Here is an 18,362-nt window from a genome sequence, read left to right on the forward strand (position 1 = left end):
CACATTGTGCTCCGTATAGAGCCTCAGTCACACACAGTATACAGGTGTCATATATCACATTACTCAGCGCAGTCTCCTGGTGCGTCCTAGTCACATTGTACTCCGTATACAGCCTCAGTCACACACAGTATACAGGTGTCACACATCACATTATTCAGCACAGTCTCCTGGTGCGTCCTAGTCACATTGTGCTACGTATACAGCCTCAGTCACACACAGTATACAGGTGTCATATATCACATTACTCAGCACAGTCTCCTGGTGCGTCCTAGTCACATTGTGCACCGTATACACCCTCAGTCACACACAGTATACAGGTGTCATATATCACATTACTCAGCGCAGTCTCCTGGTGCGTCCTAGTCACATTGTGCTCCGTATAGAGCCTCAGTCACACACAGTATACAGGTGTCATATATCACATTACTCAGCGCAGTCTCCTGGTGCATCCTAGTCACATTGTGCTCCGTATACAGCCTCAGTCACACACAGTATACAGGTGTCACATATCACATTACTCAGCACAGTCTCCTGGTGCGTCCTAGTCACACTGTGCTCCGTATACAGCCTCAGTCACACACAGTATACAGGTGTCATATATCACATTACTCAGCGCAGTCTCCTGGTGTGTCCTAGTCACATTGTGCTCCGTATACAGCCTCAGTCACACACAGTATACAGGTGTCATATATCACATTACTCAGCGCAGTCTCCTGGTGCGTCCTAGTCACATTGTGCTCTGTATACAGCCTCAGTCACACACAGTATACAGGTGTCACACATCACATTACTCAGCACAGTCTCCTGGTGCATCCTAGTCACATTGTGCTCCGTATACAGCCTCATTCACACACACAGTATACAGGTGTCATATATCACATTACTCAGCACAGTCTCCTGGTGCGTGCTAGTCACATTGTGCTCCGTATACAGCCTCAGTCACACACAGTATACAGGTGTCATATATCACATTACTCAGCGCAGTCTCCTGGTGCGTCCTAGTCACATTGTGCTCCGTATACAGCCTCAGTCACACACAGTATACAGGTGTCATATCACATTACTCAGCGCAGTCTCCTGGTGCATCCTAGTCACATTGTGCTCCGTATACAGCCTCCGTCACACACACAGTATACAGGTGTCATATACCACATTACTCAGCGCAGTATCCTGGTGCGTCCTAGTCACATTGTGCTCTGTATACAGCCTCAGTCACACACAGTATACAGGTGTCACATATCACATTACTCCGCGCAGTCTCCTGGTGCGTCCTAGTCACATTGTGCTCCGTATACAGCTTCAGTCACACAGTATACAGGTGTCATATATCACATTACTCAGCGCAGTCTCCTGATGCGTCCTAGGCACATTGTGCTCCGTATACAGCCTCAGTCACACACAGTATACAGGTGTCACATATCACATTACTCAGCGCAGTCTCCTGGTGCATCCTAGTCACACTGTGCTCCGTATACAGCCTCAGGCACACACAGTATACAGGTGTCATATATCACATTACTCAGCGCAGTCTCCTGGTGCGTCCTAGTCACATTGTACTCCGTATACAGCCTCAGTCACACACAGTATACAGGTGTCATATCACATTACTCAGCGCAGTCTCCTGGTGCGTCCTAGTCACATTGTGCTCCGTATACAGCCTCAGACACACACAGTATACAGGTGTCATATATCACATTACTCAGCGCAGTCTCCTGGTGCGTCCTAGTCACATTGTGCTCCGTATACAGCCTCAGTCACACACAGTATACAGGTGTCATATATCACATTACTCAGTGCAGTTTCCTGGTGCGTCCTAGTCACATTGTGCTCCGTATACAGCCTCAGTCACACACAGTATACAGGTGTCATATCACATTACTCAGCGCAGTCTCCTGATGTGTCCTAGTCACATTGTGCTCCGTATACAGCCTCAGTCACACACAGTATACAGGTGTCATATATCACATTACTCAGTGCCGTCTCCTGGTGCGTCCTAGTCACATTGTGCTCCGTATACAGCCTCAGTCACACACAGTATACAGGTGTCATACATCACATTACTCAGCGCAGGTTCCTGGTGCATCCTAGTCACATTGTGCTCCGTATACAGCCTCAGTCACACACAGTATACAGGTGTCATATATCACATTACTCAGTGCAGTCTCCTGGTCCGTCCTAGTCACATTGTGCTCCGTATACAGCCTCAGTCACACACAGTATACAGGTGTCACATATCACATTACTCAGCGCAGTCTCCTGATGCGTCCTAGGCACATTGTGCTCCGTATACAGCCTCAGTCACACACAGTATACAGGTGTCATATATCACATTACTCAGCGCAGTCTCCTGGTGCATCCTAGTCACACTGTGCTCCGTATACAGCCTCAGGCACACACAGTATACAGGTGTCATATATCACATTACTCAGCGCAGTCTCCTGGTGCGTCCTAGTCACATTGTACTCCGTATACAGCCTCAGTCACACACAGTATACAGGTGTCATATATCACATTACTCAGCGCAGTCTCCTGGTGCGTCCTAGTCACATTGTGCTCCGCATACAGCCTCAGACACACACAGTATACAGGTGTCATATATCACATTACTCAGCGCAGTCTCCTGGTGCGTCCTAGTCACATTGTGCTCCGTATACAGCCTCAGTCACACACAGTATACAGGTGTCATATATCACATTACTCAGTGCAGTCTCCTGGTGCGTCCTAGTCACATTGTGCTCCGTATACAGCCTCAGTCACACACAGTATACAGGTGTCATATCACATTACTCAGCGCAGTCTCCTGATGTGTCCTAGGCACATTGTGCTCCGTATACAGCCTCAGTCACACACAGTATACAGGTGTCATATATCACATTACTCAGTGCCGTCTCCTGGTGCGTCCTAGTCACATTGTGCTCCGTATACAGCCTCAGTCACACACAGTATACAGGTGTCATACATCACATTACTCAGCGCAGGTTCCTGGTGCATCCTAGTCACATTGTGCTCCGTATACAGCCTCAGTCACACACAGTATACAGGTGTCATATCACGTTACTCAGCGCAGTCTCCTGGTGCGTCCTAGTCACACTGCGTTGCGAATAAGACGCATTTTCAGTAAAAAATACTCCCAAAGTTATTTTCACCGGACCTGGCGGCTCACTCACAGCGAGCATCTGGCGCTTCATGGCGTATTATTATTATTACACTGATTTATAAGCCGCCACAAGTGTTGCGCAGCGCCGTACATAAAGCAGACATTAGAACAATACAGAGTACACAGAACGTCACATTGCGGTAGCAGAAAAACTACAGGTAACAATTAGCGGCACAGTTCTCAGTACACACTACAGCCATATGTAAGAAGTAAAGTAGTAATCTGCGCACTGCTAGGGGCGAGCAGCAGCTGGACGAGATGAACAGAAACGAGTGAGAGGAGATGCGGGTATAGACGGTCGCTACGTAGGCTGTAACTGAGGTGTGAGAACAGGAGGCCGGAGGGCCCTGCTCCAAGGAGCTCACAATCTAGGCAGAGGGGGGAGACAGACAGGTGACATGAGGTGCGAGGAAGCGGAAGGCGGCCTGGTGGCAGGAAGTAAGCGAGGTAGAGATGGCCGAGGCATGACGCAGGGGTTGGGAGAGCAGCCTCGAGACTAGGATATGCGGAAGGCTACGCTATGATGAACAGGTATTGAGGCTGGATGTATGAGGACGCATCTGTAACTATGGATTTGAATGTATAGCTAAGGAAGCATCCATATATAATACAGACATGCGCTAGTTACTAAACACATGAAGCCGGGTTCTGTCTGTGCGAGTATTATTCCTTCTCATTTACCAGATGTGATGAATATGGTTAGGACTGTGACTGGAGGACACATATACTACATCCGTCTCTAATACTACAGCGTATTGCCGCCTGTTTCTGGTATCACGCGTGTCAGGCCAACACGCCAAATAGATGTGTAGTATAATATATTACTGCATGCGATTCCGATGCGTCCCACTGGCTAAGTGCACGCTGGGGCTTACAGATGTGTCCTCATACGCCCAGCCTCAACACGTCATACAGAGGAGACACCCGGCACGAGCGAGCGAGAGGTGTAGTGTAGTGACTCCGGGACAGCTGGCAGCTACCGGACGACCCCTCCGGCTCAGACTTCCAGTCGCACATATAACAGGCTCCTCGCACTATTAGTAAAGTAACACTTACCTGCAGGTCCGAGAAGGTGTGTGCCAGGAGCCTGGTGATCTGGTTCCCTGCCAGGTACAGCACCCGCAGGTTCTCCAGGCCTTTGAAGATGCTGCTGTTGAGGAGGTGGATCCGGTTCCCGTTGAGGGCCAGTTCCACCAGGTGGTGCTGAGCTCTGAAGGCTCCAGGTTCCAGGCCAGAGATGCTGTTGTTCTGCATGTACAGGTACTGGAGCGCTGACAGAGGAGACAAGTCCTGCTGCTGGATCTGGGCTATTGCGTTATCTTGTAGGAACACGGTCTGCAGGGAGGAGAAAGGTGCACATACGTGTGAGCATACATTGGGGGTAATTCCAAGTTGATCGCAGCAGGAAATTTTTTAGCAGTTGGGCAAAACCATGGTGGTCATTCCGAGTTGTTCGCTCGGTAATTTTCTTCGCATCGCAGCGATTTTCCGCTAACTGCGCATGCGCAATGTTCGCACTGCGACTGCGCCAAGTAAATTTGCTATGCAGTTAGGAATTTTACTCACGGCATTACGAAGTTTTTTCTTCGTTCTGGTGATCGTAATGTGATTGACAGGAAGTGGGTGTTTCTGGGCGGAAACTGGCCGTTTTATGGGAGTGTGTGAAAAAACGCTGCCGTTTCTGGGAAAAACGCGGGAGTGGCTGGAGAAACGGAGGAGTGTCTGGGCGAACGCTGGGTGTGTTTGTGACGTCAAACCAGGAACGACAAGCACTAAACTGATCGCACTGGAAGAGTAAGTCTGGAGCTACTCAGAAACTGCACAGAGAAGTCTTTTCGCAATATTGCAAATCTTTCGTTCGCAATTTTGATAAGCTGAGATTCACTCCAAGTAGGCGGCGGCTTAGCGTGTGCAAAGCTGCTAAAAGCAGCTTGCGAGCGAACAACTCGGAATGAGGGCCTATGTGCACTACAGGTGGGGCAGATGTAACATGTGCAGAGAGAGTTAGATTTGGGTGTGGTGAGTTCAATCTGCAATCTAAATTGCAGTGTAACAATAAAGCAGCCAGTATTTACCCTGCACAGAAACAAAATAACACACCCAAATCTAACTCTCTCTGCACATGTTATATCTGCCTCCCCTGCAGTGCACATGGTTTTGCCCAACTGCTAAAAAATGTCCTGCTGCGATCAACTTGGAATTACCCCCATTGTCCGAACGCCTGCTCTAACAGGGGCTATATGGGAGGGCTTCTACAGTATGGCTGACAACAGGTAAAGGATCTCTATCTGCTACACCCCGGTTCCTGCAATCTCATATATTCCCCCCATACTGTATGTGCGGTGCACAATATTAATGGATGATGTCTCTCCCCCGCACATCTTTCATTTATACAGTACGTTTTTCCCTCTGCTCGTTCCTCAGTCCCACTTATAACATGGGAACAATAAATCCTATATACCCTATCGACCTAAAAAGTGTAGATCATACCACCCCCGAGTCAGACACAGAGTGGCTGTATTTAGAACACACCGCTTAGTAAATTTTTGCCCCAGGTGTCATTCCCACCACAAATATGAGGAGTGGCCGCGGGAAAATGGCGGCCTGTACGCAGCACGCTGTCCTTGAGGAAGAGACAGTGACCTGGATGCAGGAAATGCCGTACCTGCGTGGAGGGGTGGATATTGAGTGGCACGGTCTTCAGCCCCTTGGATCCGCACTCCATGGTCATACTGTAGCAGCGACACTCGGCTGGGCAGGCCTGCGTCTGAAGGGTCAGGAACGTCGGCAGGAAAAAGGCGACAGCGATGAGCGAATGGTTTGATGAGGCGGCCATCTTACTGCTGCTGCCGGGAGAATAAAGAGTAAAGGATCATTATATAGCAATGAATTATTGCAGCAAAATTAGCAAAAACGTGATAGCGTTAAGTGTTCTCTAGACGGAGGAATGGCGGCTACAGCTACTTCATCAGCGTTAGAGATGAGGCAGCCCTGGCGGCTCGCACTTCTCCTGGCGCTCATAATAATGTACACGACAGAACTTCTGTAAATATATACCATCGCTGTTCGAGCTTAAGAAACAAATACAGAATATTATTTTGTGATCGGACTGAGCAACGCTCACTAACGAACGGCAATGGAAAGAGCTGTCAGAGCTTAAGAAACAAATACAGAATATTATTTTGTGATCGTACTGAGCAAGGCTCACTAACGAACGGCAATGGAAAGGACACCTGCACGCCACACAGTATGTGTACAGTATGTCACGTGTAGAGGCGTCCTTATCCGTCTTGTGACAGCGTAGCCAGTATCACCTGCATTAGCTAGAGCAGATGGGGATCGGTCACCCTCCTGCAACTTGCGCTGCGATGGAGAGATCTGCGATCAGGTCACGGCCAATAGAACCGGTTACTTACTCACTGATCTGACAGTACTGATAGACACTTTACCTATCTATCCAGCTTCCCTCTGGAGACTGATGGAACCCTGGGGTCGCTGCCATCCAGCCGTCAGAGACTAGCAGCAGGAGTTTACAGCTGAGAGTGGCGGCACCATGTTTCACAGCCCATTCAGCACCTGACTTACTGTTGTGGGCATTCCGTCATCACTACACCGCTACAATTACCTGCACTATGGAGGTGTTCCTGGCTCTACCCAGCCCCAGAGGTGTGTACACTGGTGCTGCAGTCCAGGCCCAACACGCCAGGATGCTCTTCCTATATTGTATATGACGGAACACACACAGGGTCACACAACCACGGAAGCTGCTGAACATGTGTACACTCCTCATTTCCATCCATCCAGCCTGACAAGCCAGCAGCCACCTTCCTCATCCACAGCAGCTGTGGTTCACAAGTACCCAATAAACCATAAAAACCTCTATACAATGACTAGAAGTTCAGAAAAGACAGCTCTAATATATATAGTAGCAGCACACTACCCACAAGGCAGCGTTCCGATGATAAATAAAAGTTCTGTCGACCATACAGTTCTCTCGCCCATACAGGCCCTTCATACAGTTCTCTCACCCATACAGGTGCCTCATACAGTTCTCTCACCCATACAGGCGCCTCATACAGTTCTCTCACCCGTACAGGTGCCTCATACAGTTCTCTCACCCATACAGGCGCCTCATACAGTTCTCTCACCCATACAGTCGCCTCATACAGTTCTCTCACCCATACAGGCGCTTCATACAGTTCTCTCACCCATACAGGTGCCTCATACAGTTCTCTCACCCATACAGGCGCCTCATACAGTTCTCTCTCCCATACAGGCCCTTCATACAGTTCTCTCACCCATACAGGCACCTCATACAGTTCTCTCACCCATACAGGCGCTTCATACAGTTCTCTCACCCGTACAGGTGTCTCATACAGTTCTCTCACCCATACAGGCGCCTCATACAGTTCTCTCACCCATACAGGTGCCTCATACAGTTCTCTCACCCATACAGGCCCTTCATACAGTTCTCTCACCCGTACAGGTGCCTCATACAGTTCTCTCACCCATACAGGCGCCTCATACAGTTCTCTCACCCATACAGGCGCCTCATACAGTTCTCTCACCCATACAGTCGCCTCATACAGTTCTCTCACCCATACAGGCGCCTCATACAGTTCTCTCACCCATACAGTCGCCTCATACAGTTCTCTCACCCATACAGGCACCTCATACAGTTCTCTCACCCATACAGGCGCCTCATACAGTTCTCTCACCCATACAGGCGCCTCATACAGTTCTCTCACCCATACAGGTGCCTCATACAGTTCTCTCACCCATACAGGCGCCTCATACAGTTCTCTCTCCCATACAGGCCCTTCATACAGTTCTCTCACCCATACAGGCACCTCATACAGTTCTCTCACCCATACAGGCGCTTCATACAGTTCTCTCACCCATACAGGTGTCTCATACAGTTCTCTCACCCCTACAGGCGCCTCATACAGTTCTCTCACCCATACAGGTGCCTCATACAGTTCTCTCACCCATACAGGCCCTTCATACAGTTCTCTCACCCGTACAGGTGCCTCATACAGTTCTCTCACCCATACAGGCGCCTCATACAGTTCTCTCACCCATACAGGCGCCTCATACAGTTCTCTCACCCATACAGTCGCCTCATACAGTTCTCTCACCCATACAGGCGCCTCATACAGTTCTCTCACCCATACAGTCGCCTCATACAGTTCTCTCACCCATACAGGCGCTTCATACAGTTCTCTCACCCATACAGGTGCCTCATACAGTTCTCTCACCCATACAGGTGCTTCATACAGTTCTCTCACCCATACAGGCCCTTCATACAGTTCTCTCACCCATACAGGTGCTTCATACAGTTCTCTCACCCATACAGGTGCTTCATACAGTTCTCTCACCCATACAGGCGCCTCATACAGTTCTCTCTCCCATACAGGCCCTTCATACAGTTCTCTCACCCATACAGGCGCCTCATACAGTTCTCTCACCCATACAGGCCCTTCATACAGTTCTCTCACCCATACAGGCACCTCATACAGTTCTCTCACCCATACAGGCGCCTCATACAGTTCTCTCACCCATACAGGCGCCTCATACAGTTCTCTCACCCATACAGCCCCACGTACTCAGAGACACCGCAGCCACTCGTACTCAGAGACACCGGAGCCCCTCGTACTCAGAGACACCGCAGCCCCTCGTACTCAGAGACACCGCAGCCCCTCGTACTCAGAGACACCGCAGCCCCTCGTACTCAGAGACACCGCAGCCCCTCGTACTCAGAGACACCGCAGCCCCTCGTACTCAGAGACACCGCAGCACCTCGTACTCAGAGACACCGGAGCCCCTCGTACTCAGAGACACCGGAGCCCCTCGTACTCAGAGACACCGCAGCCCCTCGTACTCAGAGACACCGCAGCTCCTCGTACTCAGAGACACCGCAGCCCCTCGCCTCGTACTCAGAGACACCGCAGCCCCTCTTACTGGGGAGACAGGGACTAAGCAGCGTGCAGACCCCACGGCATATGTGATCATACTCTCCCTGAATACCTTTCCTCAGTAAATGCACACGCAGCCATCACTAGCGAGGCCGGGCACAGGAACCGGACAGGAAGGGGTTACGGCAAGCTGGATAGATGAGGGGAGCCAGACGCCTGTGGGCCCGGCTGGCAGTTTAGCGTCTCTTGGCCCGGCTCCCCCCATTGGTTCCTGTGCCAGCAGCGAGCTGCGCAGACAGAAGACGGTGTCCCTGCCAGATAGAGCTGCTGCCACGACCCGAGGACTCCGCCACGTCAATGGGTTCATTCATCTGCTGCTGAGAGTTCCGTATTTACCTCAGCTCCTGAGTCATACAGCCGGCACAGCTCCCAGCTCCCTCTTCTTACACATTACCGGGCACCATCTCGCCGCATCCGGGGCCGGAATAAGGGCCACATGGGCCTGTAGTGAGCTGTCACTAGTGCTGTGTGGATGTGGCCCCACACCATCAACCCCACAAAAATACTAATGGCATAAAAACTAAAAATACAAGACTTCCGGCTGACTGTGTGGCCAGCTAGGCTGTTACTGCCATGACGACGGGCCTATAGTTATGTGGAGGCCTGGAGCTGCAGCACCATCCGCCCCATTGTTAATCTGACCTATGGTGGCGACACAGAGGTCTGTACATATAACACAGCGACAACCCCGTAAATGTGCCGACCTCTCGTACAGAACGACGGCGTAACACACGGACAGGCCAATTCACTCCTCGGAGGGTCATTTACTAAATAATTGTAAGAGCAAATGTGTCACGGAGGAGATTGCCTCTTTATACAGGGGTCAGTATAATAATACAGATGTGCCCTCATACACTGTTACTGAAGGCGTGACAAAAACCCCTCCCAGCGCGCCGGGTCAGGGGTGATTGGACGCGCCAAGCGTCCTTATTCATATAAATAAAACACTTGGGAGCAACAAAATGACTGGATTACACCAATCAATTTGGCGTGCGCGCCTGTATATCTGTGTGCGTCCGAGTCCGTATTTGTGTACGAAGTGCCGCAATGCAGCAGCCGCGGCTTCTCCTCACACCGAGCTCCATCTGTAAATCTGTAAGTGTGTAAAACTAATTCCTGTGCCGTTACAGTCGCAGCCCAGCGTCTCCAGTGCACTCTGCATTCGCCGGTCACATCCCCCAGCGGCACCTGCGGCTCATTGAAAAAAGGAACAAGGACAGTGCTATGCATATGGCGATAACAGCGGTCAGAACGGTCACTGCACCCGACCCTTCCTACAGTACATTGTCCAGCACGTAACGTCCGCAGATACCGACATACCCCGTAACTACTGCTAATACATCTACCTCTGTGAGTGGTGCTTCCTTGTGTCTGCGATGTGACTCGGGGACATTTACTAAGCAGTGATAAGAGCGGAGAGGTGAGCCAGTGGAGAAGATGCCCCATTAACCAATCAGCAGCTCTGGATCATTTTATAGTATGCAAATTATAGATGTTACTTCAGTGCCGATTGGTTGCCATGGGCAACTTCTCCACTGGCTCACTTCTCCGCTCTTATCACTGCTTAGTAAATGTCCCCCTAAGACACAAAATACACTACGCTGCACCTCTCGGTGTGGCTCAGTCGCACCATTGCCTCACGCCGTATGACATATACATGCAAAGTCTATGAGGACACATCTGTAGGATGCGTTACTTTATAGTGACCATAGGGGCTAATTCAGGTATGGATTGCAAATCGCGATCCAACCGGAATTTTTGCGTGGGCCCACGGGCGCATGCGCAGTGCCCGTACTGCGCATGCAGACGCGCTTTCTTCTTTTCTGATTGACAGGCAGAGGCGGTCGCGGGGCGGGAGGAGGGGCAGCAACCCTCCGTTTCCATTGAGGAGACGGAGATTTGCGGGGGTGGGGCGACCCGAACGGTGGGCGGTGCGGCGCGAATGGGGGCATATCGGGAGAGTGGTCACGGCGGCTGCGTAACGTCACACGCAGCCGCCACAACAGGTAAAATGGCGCCCGGGACTCCTACGGCCGGAGCTAGACTGTGCCGACAGGAGCATCTTTCCTTTCTGCTGACAAGCAGAAATTGCGAAGCGATGGCAATTTCTGCTTGTGGAAGGGGGGAGGCGCCGGTCAGTATGCTGGGCGGCCTTGTCCCAGTGCTGGGCAGACCTCAGCATGCGACCAGAAGGATAGCAAATTCTGCTGATTAGCAGCATCCGCCATCATTAATGAATTAGCCCCATTGTCCGTTCTATACAGGAAGCGTAAGTGCTGATAATTACGGACATGGGTCACAACGCGAGTTGCACACAAATCCGTTTTGCGGCTGTAACAATTTTCACCGTGCAGGCCTCTGAGCCAAGCATACGAAAGTGTGAGCAAGAACGCACTGCGACCAATCCTGCGCACAATTCTGGAAAGCATCGCAGTGGCGGTTATAGCCGATCATTGCTCAGAAGGTGCAAATCAGCTCTAGAACCATGGCAACCAATCAAACAGCAGCTTTCAGTATCTAACCTGCAGTAAGCTCATTGCTGATTGGTTGCCATAATCAGCCACAACAAAACCACCGGCACGGGGCCTGGGAGGCGGCTGGGTTACATCTCTGGGGCGTTGCTGCCACCACAGTAGGTTCTCAATCAAGAGGACATGGGACAAATATGTACGTGATTTGTTCTATAACTGCGTTACACACAATAAGCATCGCCGGGTGCCTCGTGCCTCGAAGCTCTGCATGGCGGCAGCGCCACCACTAACCAATGGTAAGAAAGCTGCACTGCAGGAGATACACGGCTGCGGGGGGATAAGATGGTAGATTGCCGACACTCAAGCAATCGACACCACGGGCATTTCCGGCAGCTGCACAATCTGGTAACAGAACCGATAGACTGAATAGCCGGTAGCTGCGCAGCTGCGCTGTGCGCACGGCGGGGAATTCAGTGCAATTCAGCAGAATTAGAAGCTTTATACTCATATAATCTCCGGTTCATAACCGACCTGTAATAATTCCTATGGCTCCAGAGACCAGCAATAATCACAGCCCTGCGTTACCCCATGCTGCTCACATGCACGCACCGTAATAAGGACGCAGAATAAAATGTCATTATACAGCAGAAGCCGGCGGCAGCAGTTCTGCAGAGCGCAGTGTGTAATACGGTCATTACATGCAGGGGCTGACTGGCAGCATCGCAGTGCCTGGTAATGACGCCAACAACTCACAGCCTGCGCTGTATCCGGGCCCCCGCTGCACTGCAGAGGCAAAGGATAGATCTGTACCCCTATTATAGAGGGCTCGTGTCTCAGCCTGCGCTGTATCCGGGCCCCCGCTGCACTGCAGAGGCAAAGGATAGATCTGTACCCCTATTATAGAGGGCTCGTGTCTCAGCCTGCGCTGTATCCGGGCCCCCGCTGCACTGCAGAGGCAAAGGATAGATCTGTACCCCTATTATAGAGGGCTCGTGTCTCAGCCTGCGCTGTATCCGGGCCCCCGCTGCACTGCAGAGGCAAAGGATAGATCTGTACCCCTATTATAGAGGGCCCGTGTCTCAGCCTGCACTGTATCCAGGCCCCCGCTGCACTGCTGAGGAACAGGATAGATCTGTACCCCTATTATAGAGGGCTCGTGTCTCAGCCTGCGCTGTATCCGGGCCCCCGCTGCACTGCAGAGGCAAAGGATAGATCTGTACCCCTATTATAGAGGGCCCGTGTCTCAGCCTGCGCTGTATCCGGGCCCCCGCTGCACTGCAATCTGTACCCCTATTATAGAGGGCCCGTGTCTCAGCCTGCGCTGTATCCGGGCCCCCGCTGCACTGCTGAGGAACAGGATAGATCTGTACCCCTATTACAGAGGGCCCGTGTCTCAGCCTGCACTGTATCCAGGCCCCCGCTGCCCTGCAGAGGAACAGGATAGATCTGCACTCCTATTACAGAGGGCCCGTGTCTCAGCCGGTGCTGTATCCGGGCCCCCGCTGCACTGCAGAGGCACAGGATAGATCTGTACCCCTATTATAGAGGGCCCGTGTCTCAGCCTGCGCTGTATCCAGGCCCCCGCTGCACTGCAGAGGCACAGGATAGATCTGTACCCCTATTATAGAGGGCCCGTGTCTCAGCCTGCGCTGTATCCGGGCCCCCGCTGCACTGCAGAGGCACATGATAGATCTGTACTCCTATTACAGAGGGCCCGTGTCTCAGCCTGCGCTGTATCCGGGCCCCCGCTGCACTGCTGAGGAACAGTATAGATCTGTACTCCTATTATAGAGGGCCCGTGTCTCAGCCTGCGCTGTATCCGGGCCCCCGCTGCACTGCTGAGGCACATGATAGATCTGTACCCCTATTATAGAGGGCCCGTGTCTCAGCCTGCGCTGTATCCGGGCCCCCGCTGCACTGCTGAGGCACATGATAGATCTGTACCCCTATTATAGAGGGCTCGTGTCTCAGCCTGCACTGTATCCAGGCCCACGCTGCACTGCTGAGGCACATGATAGATCTGTACCCCTATTATAGAGGGCCCGTGTCTCAGCCTGCGCTGTATCCGGGCCCCCGCTGCACTGCTGAGGAACAGGATAGATCTGTACCCCTATTACAGAGGGCCCGTGTCTCAGCCTGTGCTGTATCCGGGCCCCCGCTGCCCTGCAGAGGCACAGGATAGATCTGTGCTCCTATTATAGAAGGCCAGTGTCTCAGCCAGCGCTATATCCGGGCCCCCGCTGCACTGCAGAGGCACAGCATAGATCTGCACTCCTATTATAGAGGGCCCATGTCTCAGCCTGCGCTGTATCCTGGACCCCGCTGCACTGCCGAGGCACATGATAGATCTGTACCCCTATTATAGAGGGCTTGTGTCTCAGCCTGCACTGTATCCGGGCCCACGCTGCACTGCTGAGGCACATGATAGATCTGTACCCCTATTATAGAGGGCCCGTGTCTCAGCCTGCGCTGTATCCGGGCCCCCGCTGCACTGCTGAGGCACATGATAGATCTGTACTCCTATTATAGAGGGTCCGTGTCTCAGCCTGCGCTGTATCCGGGCCCCCGCTGCACTGCTGAGGAACAGGATAGATCTGTACTCCTATTATAGAGGGCCCATGTATCAGCCTGCGCTGTATCCGGGCCCCCGCTGCACTGCAGAGGCACATGATAGATCTGTTCCCCTATTATAGAGGGCTCGTGTCTCAGCCTGCACTGTATCCGGGCCCCCGCTGCACTGCAGAGACACATGATAGATCTGTTCCCCTATTATAGAGGGCCCGTGTCTCAGCCTGCGCTGTATCCGGGCCCCCGCTGCACTGCTGAGGCACATGATAGATCTGTACTCCTATTATAGAGGGCCCGTGTCTCAGCCTGTGCTGTATCCGGGCCCCCGCTGCCCTGCAGAGGCACAGGATAGATCTGTACTCCTATTATAGAGGGCCAGTGTCTCAGCCTGCGCTATATCCGGGCCCCCGCTGCACTGCAGAGGCACAGCATAGATCTGCACTCCTATTATAGAGGGCCAGTGTCTCAGCCTGTGCTGTATCCGGGCCCCCGCTGCTCTGCAGAGGCACAGGATAGATCTGCACTCCGATTACAGAGGACCCGTGTCTCAGCCTGCGCTGTATCCAGACCCCCGCTGCACTGCTGAGGAACAGGATAGATCTGTACCCCTATTATAGAGGGCCCGTGTCTCAGCCTGCGCTGTATCCAGGCCCCCGCTGCACTGCAGGGGCACAGGATAGATCTGTACTCCTATTATAGACGGCCCGTCTCTCAGCCTGCACTGTATCCGGGCCCCCGCTGCACTGCAGAGGCACAGGATAGATCTGTACTCCTATTATAGAGGGCCCGTCTCTAAGCCTGCACTGTATCCGGGCCCCCGCTGAGGAACATGATAGATCTGCACTCCTATTATAGAGGGCACGTCTCTCAGCCTGCACTGTATCCGGGCCCCCGCTGAGGAACATGATAGATCTGCACTCCTATTATAGAGGGCTCGTGTCTCAGCCTGCAGTGACTTACTGCCACTGACGGAGGGTACAGACCCCTTACCCACACATAGTGGTATGAGATGCTATAGTGCCGGCATACTCCGCATCACTTTGCAATTGGGAACAAACACAGTAATCACACAAGACAAAAGGGTGACAGGGCACGGCTCACAAGCGTACTCGTGTCCGCATACACTTTGCACTAATCACTGGTGCACCACAGGGTCCGCATCACTAACGTGACAGAAGTACAGTGCCGGGTACCCCGACTACTGGGGCTGCATTATTACACTTCCCCTATTCAGAGCCTTCTGTAGCCATCGATCTAACAACCGGAATGTCGCCAAATGTGATAGGGACATTGTGTTTGTTAGATGGAGCTACAGATGGTTCCCAATAGGGGATGTTTAGTTCTGGCTGCCCGGTACCTCTGTGATTCAGTCGCAGATCTGACAGAATACGGATACGAGAAGCCGCACTATACCTCCCGCCGTGTAGCGTTAGGCGTAATCTGCAATATTAGGAAAAAGTACAAATCGCCACCCATGACGGAGCATCACTGTACATTAGGATAGGATGCGCCGTACACTGTACAGGGGGATAGGGTGCGCCATACACTACAAGAGGATAGGATGCGTCGTACACATTACAGGAGGATAGGGTGCGCCATACACTGTACAGGAGGATAGGGTGCGCCATACACTGTACAGGGGGATAGGGTGCGCCATACACTACAAGAGGATAGGGTGCGCCGTACACTGTACAGGAGACAGGAGGATAGGGTGCGCCATACACTGTACAGGAGACAGGAGGATAGGGTGCGCCATACACTGTACAGGAGGATAGGATGCACCATACACTGTACAGGAGGATAGGGTAGGTGCGCCGTACACTGTACAGGAGGACAGGATGAGCCGTACACTGTACAGGAGGATAGGATGCGCCGTACACTGTGGGGGAGGATAGGATGCACCGTACACTGTACAGGAGGATAGGATGCACCGTACACTGTACAGGAGGATAGGATGCGCCGTACACTGTATAAGAGGATAGGGTGCGCCATACACTGTACAGGAAGATAGGATGCGCCGTACACAGTACAGGAGGATAGGATGCGCCGTACACTGTACAAGAGGATAGGGTGCGCCATACATTGTACAGGAAGATAGGATGCGCCGTACACTGTACAGGAAGATAGGATGCGCCGTACACTGTACAGGAAGATAGGATGCGCCGTACACTGTACAGGAGGATAGGATGCGCCGTACACTGTACAGGAGGATAGGATGCGCCGTACACTGTACAGGAGGATAGGATGCGCCGTACACTGTACAGGAGGATAGGATGCGCCGTACACTGTACAGGAGGATAGGATGTGCCATACACTGTAAAGTAGGATAGGATGTGCCATACACTGTAAAGTAGGATAGGGTGCGCCGTACACTGTACAGGGGGATAGGATGCACCGTACACTGTACAGAAGGATAGGATGCACCGTACACTGTACAGGAGGATAGGATGCGCCGTACACTGTACAGGAGGATAGGCTGTGCCATACACTGTAAAGTAGGATAGGGTGCGCCGTACACTGTACAGGAGGATAGGATGCGCCGTACACTGTACAGGAGGATAGGCTGTGCCATACACTGTAAAGTAGGATAGGGTGCGCCGTACACTGTACAGGAGGATAGGCTGCGCCGTACACTGTACAGGAGGATAGGCTGCGCCGTACACTGTACAGGAGGATAGGCTGCGCCGTACACTGTACAGGAGGATAGGATGCGCCATACACTGTAAGAAGGATAGGTTGCACTACATACTGTATAGAAAGGAGCAGCCATCGTACATGGGTCATGGGAAGAAAACACTGCACATAGGGCCTAATTCAGACCTGATCGCTCGCTCAGGTTTTTTTGCACTGCTGCGAGCAGATAGTCGCCGCCTATTGGGGAGTGTATGTTAGCTTTACAAGTGTGCGATCGCATGTGCAGCCGAGCGCTACAAAAAAGTTTTGTGCAGTCTCTGAGTAGCTCAGAACTTACTCAGCCGCTGCGATCACTTCAGCCTGTCCGGGGCCGGAATTGACGTCAGACACCCGCCCTGCAAACGCCTGGACACGCCTGCGTTATTCCAACCACTCCCAGAAAATGGTCAGTTGCCACCCACAAACGCCTTCTGCCTGTCAATCTCCTTGCAATCGGCTGTGCGAATGGATTCTTCATACAATCCATCGCCCAGCAACGATCCGCTTTGTACCCGTGCAATGCGCCTGCGCAATGCGGTGCATACGCATGTGCAGTTCTGACCTGATCGCAGCGCAGCAAAAAAACCTAGCATGCGATCAGGTCTGAATGACCTCCATAATTCTGTACGGGATCGGTGTCTCACATTCCTGCAGACCAATGACAACCGTCACTAGATGCTATGTAACCTCTGCTGCCCCTTATTTATTATTCACGTTACACTAACGTGGCGCTTTCATCACTATATGATATATTATATTATACTACAATGGGTGCACAGATAGCAGACGGAAATGTGACGGTTGGGATCCCGGTGTCGGTATTCCAACCGTCGGGATCTTGACCGCATCCCTTTTATACTGGAGCTGTGTCTCTCTTAGTCCTTGCAGGCCTCCCAATAACACATCACCTGGACCGGCCTTCTAGAACCCCCATGGACGGCAGGTGGGATAATTTCCTGCACCTGGACACGGGCACTGCCTGGATACTGGTACTGTGTAAGTACCACAGAATAGCCGCACCCACTTCAGAGGCTGGTCACCCGGACTCCACATTCCGATAAACGCCTGTAAATGATTCCCTGGATGTCACCATATATTTAAAGCTGCAGAAATGTTTTATTAACCTCACACAACTCTCCTGTAATAATATTATATGATACAACGCTCCAACCAGTAACTATTACCCACTGAGGCCGCAGATCCAGCCGGGCCGTAGGGAGTATCGGGTCAGAAAACCCCATTAATCCAGAGACTTGTCAGCGGAAATCCAGGGCAATTAAAGGCTGAATGTTCCGTTTTACAGCCCCTCGCTGCTCAGTAATGACTGAGTGCGGAGAAGATATCGGAGGACATGGAATAAAACCAGGCGGAATCCGATTTCTTCTGGCCGACGCAGCAGTGACTCATCTATGACAGCATTAATTACTGAACAGGCGCAATAACGAGGTACGGCCAATGTGGCTGCAATCCAGCAGCTTTGTGTAAGAGATTGTGCTAATTAGCACTACTGGTATCCAC

At 52.0% G+C, this 18,362-nt stretch overlaps 1 protein-coding gene across 2 annotated transcripts in view; it reads right to left on the bottom strand.

The window, feature by feature from the left end:
* LRRC24 (leucine rich repeat containing 24) overlaps nucleotides 1-18,362 on the bottom strand; it is a 128,769-nt gene that overhangs the window by 20,756 nt on the left and 89,651 nt on the right. The window contains exons 2-3 of one of the 2 annotated variants that reach the window (XM_063921116.1): nucleotides 5,823-6,000; nucleotides 4,214-4,492 (exon numbers count right to left, since the gene is read on the bottom strand). In XM_063921116.1, the coding sequence (XP_063777186.1) occupies nucleotides 4,214-4,492; nucleotides 5,823-5,993 (450 nt within the window). In that variant the 5' untranslated portion in view covers nucleotides 5,994-6,000. Of the gene's footprint in view, nucleotides 1-4,213; nucleotides 4,493-5,822; nucleotides 6,004-18,362 lie in introns of both variants that reach the window. The other variant, XM_063921115.1, reaches the window with a different exon arrangement.

Source organism: Pseudophryne corroboree, chromosome 5 (genome assembly GCF_028390025.1).
Source record: "Pseudophryne corroboree isolate aPseCor3 chromosome 5, aPseCor3.hap2, whole genome shotgun sequence".
Classification (NCBI taxonomy): domain Eukaryota; kingdom Metazoa; phylum Chordata; class Amphibia; order Anura; family Myobatrachidae; genus Pseudophryne; species Pseudophryne corroboree.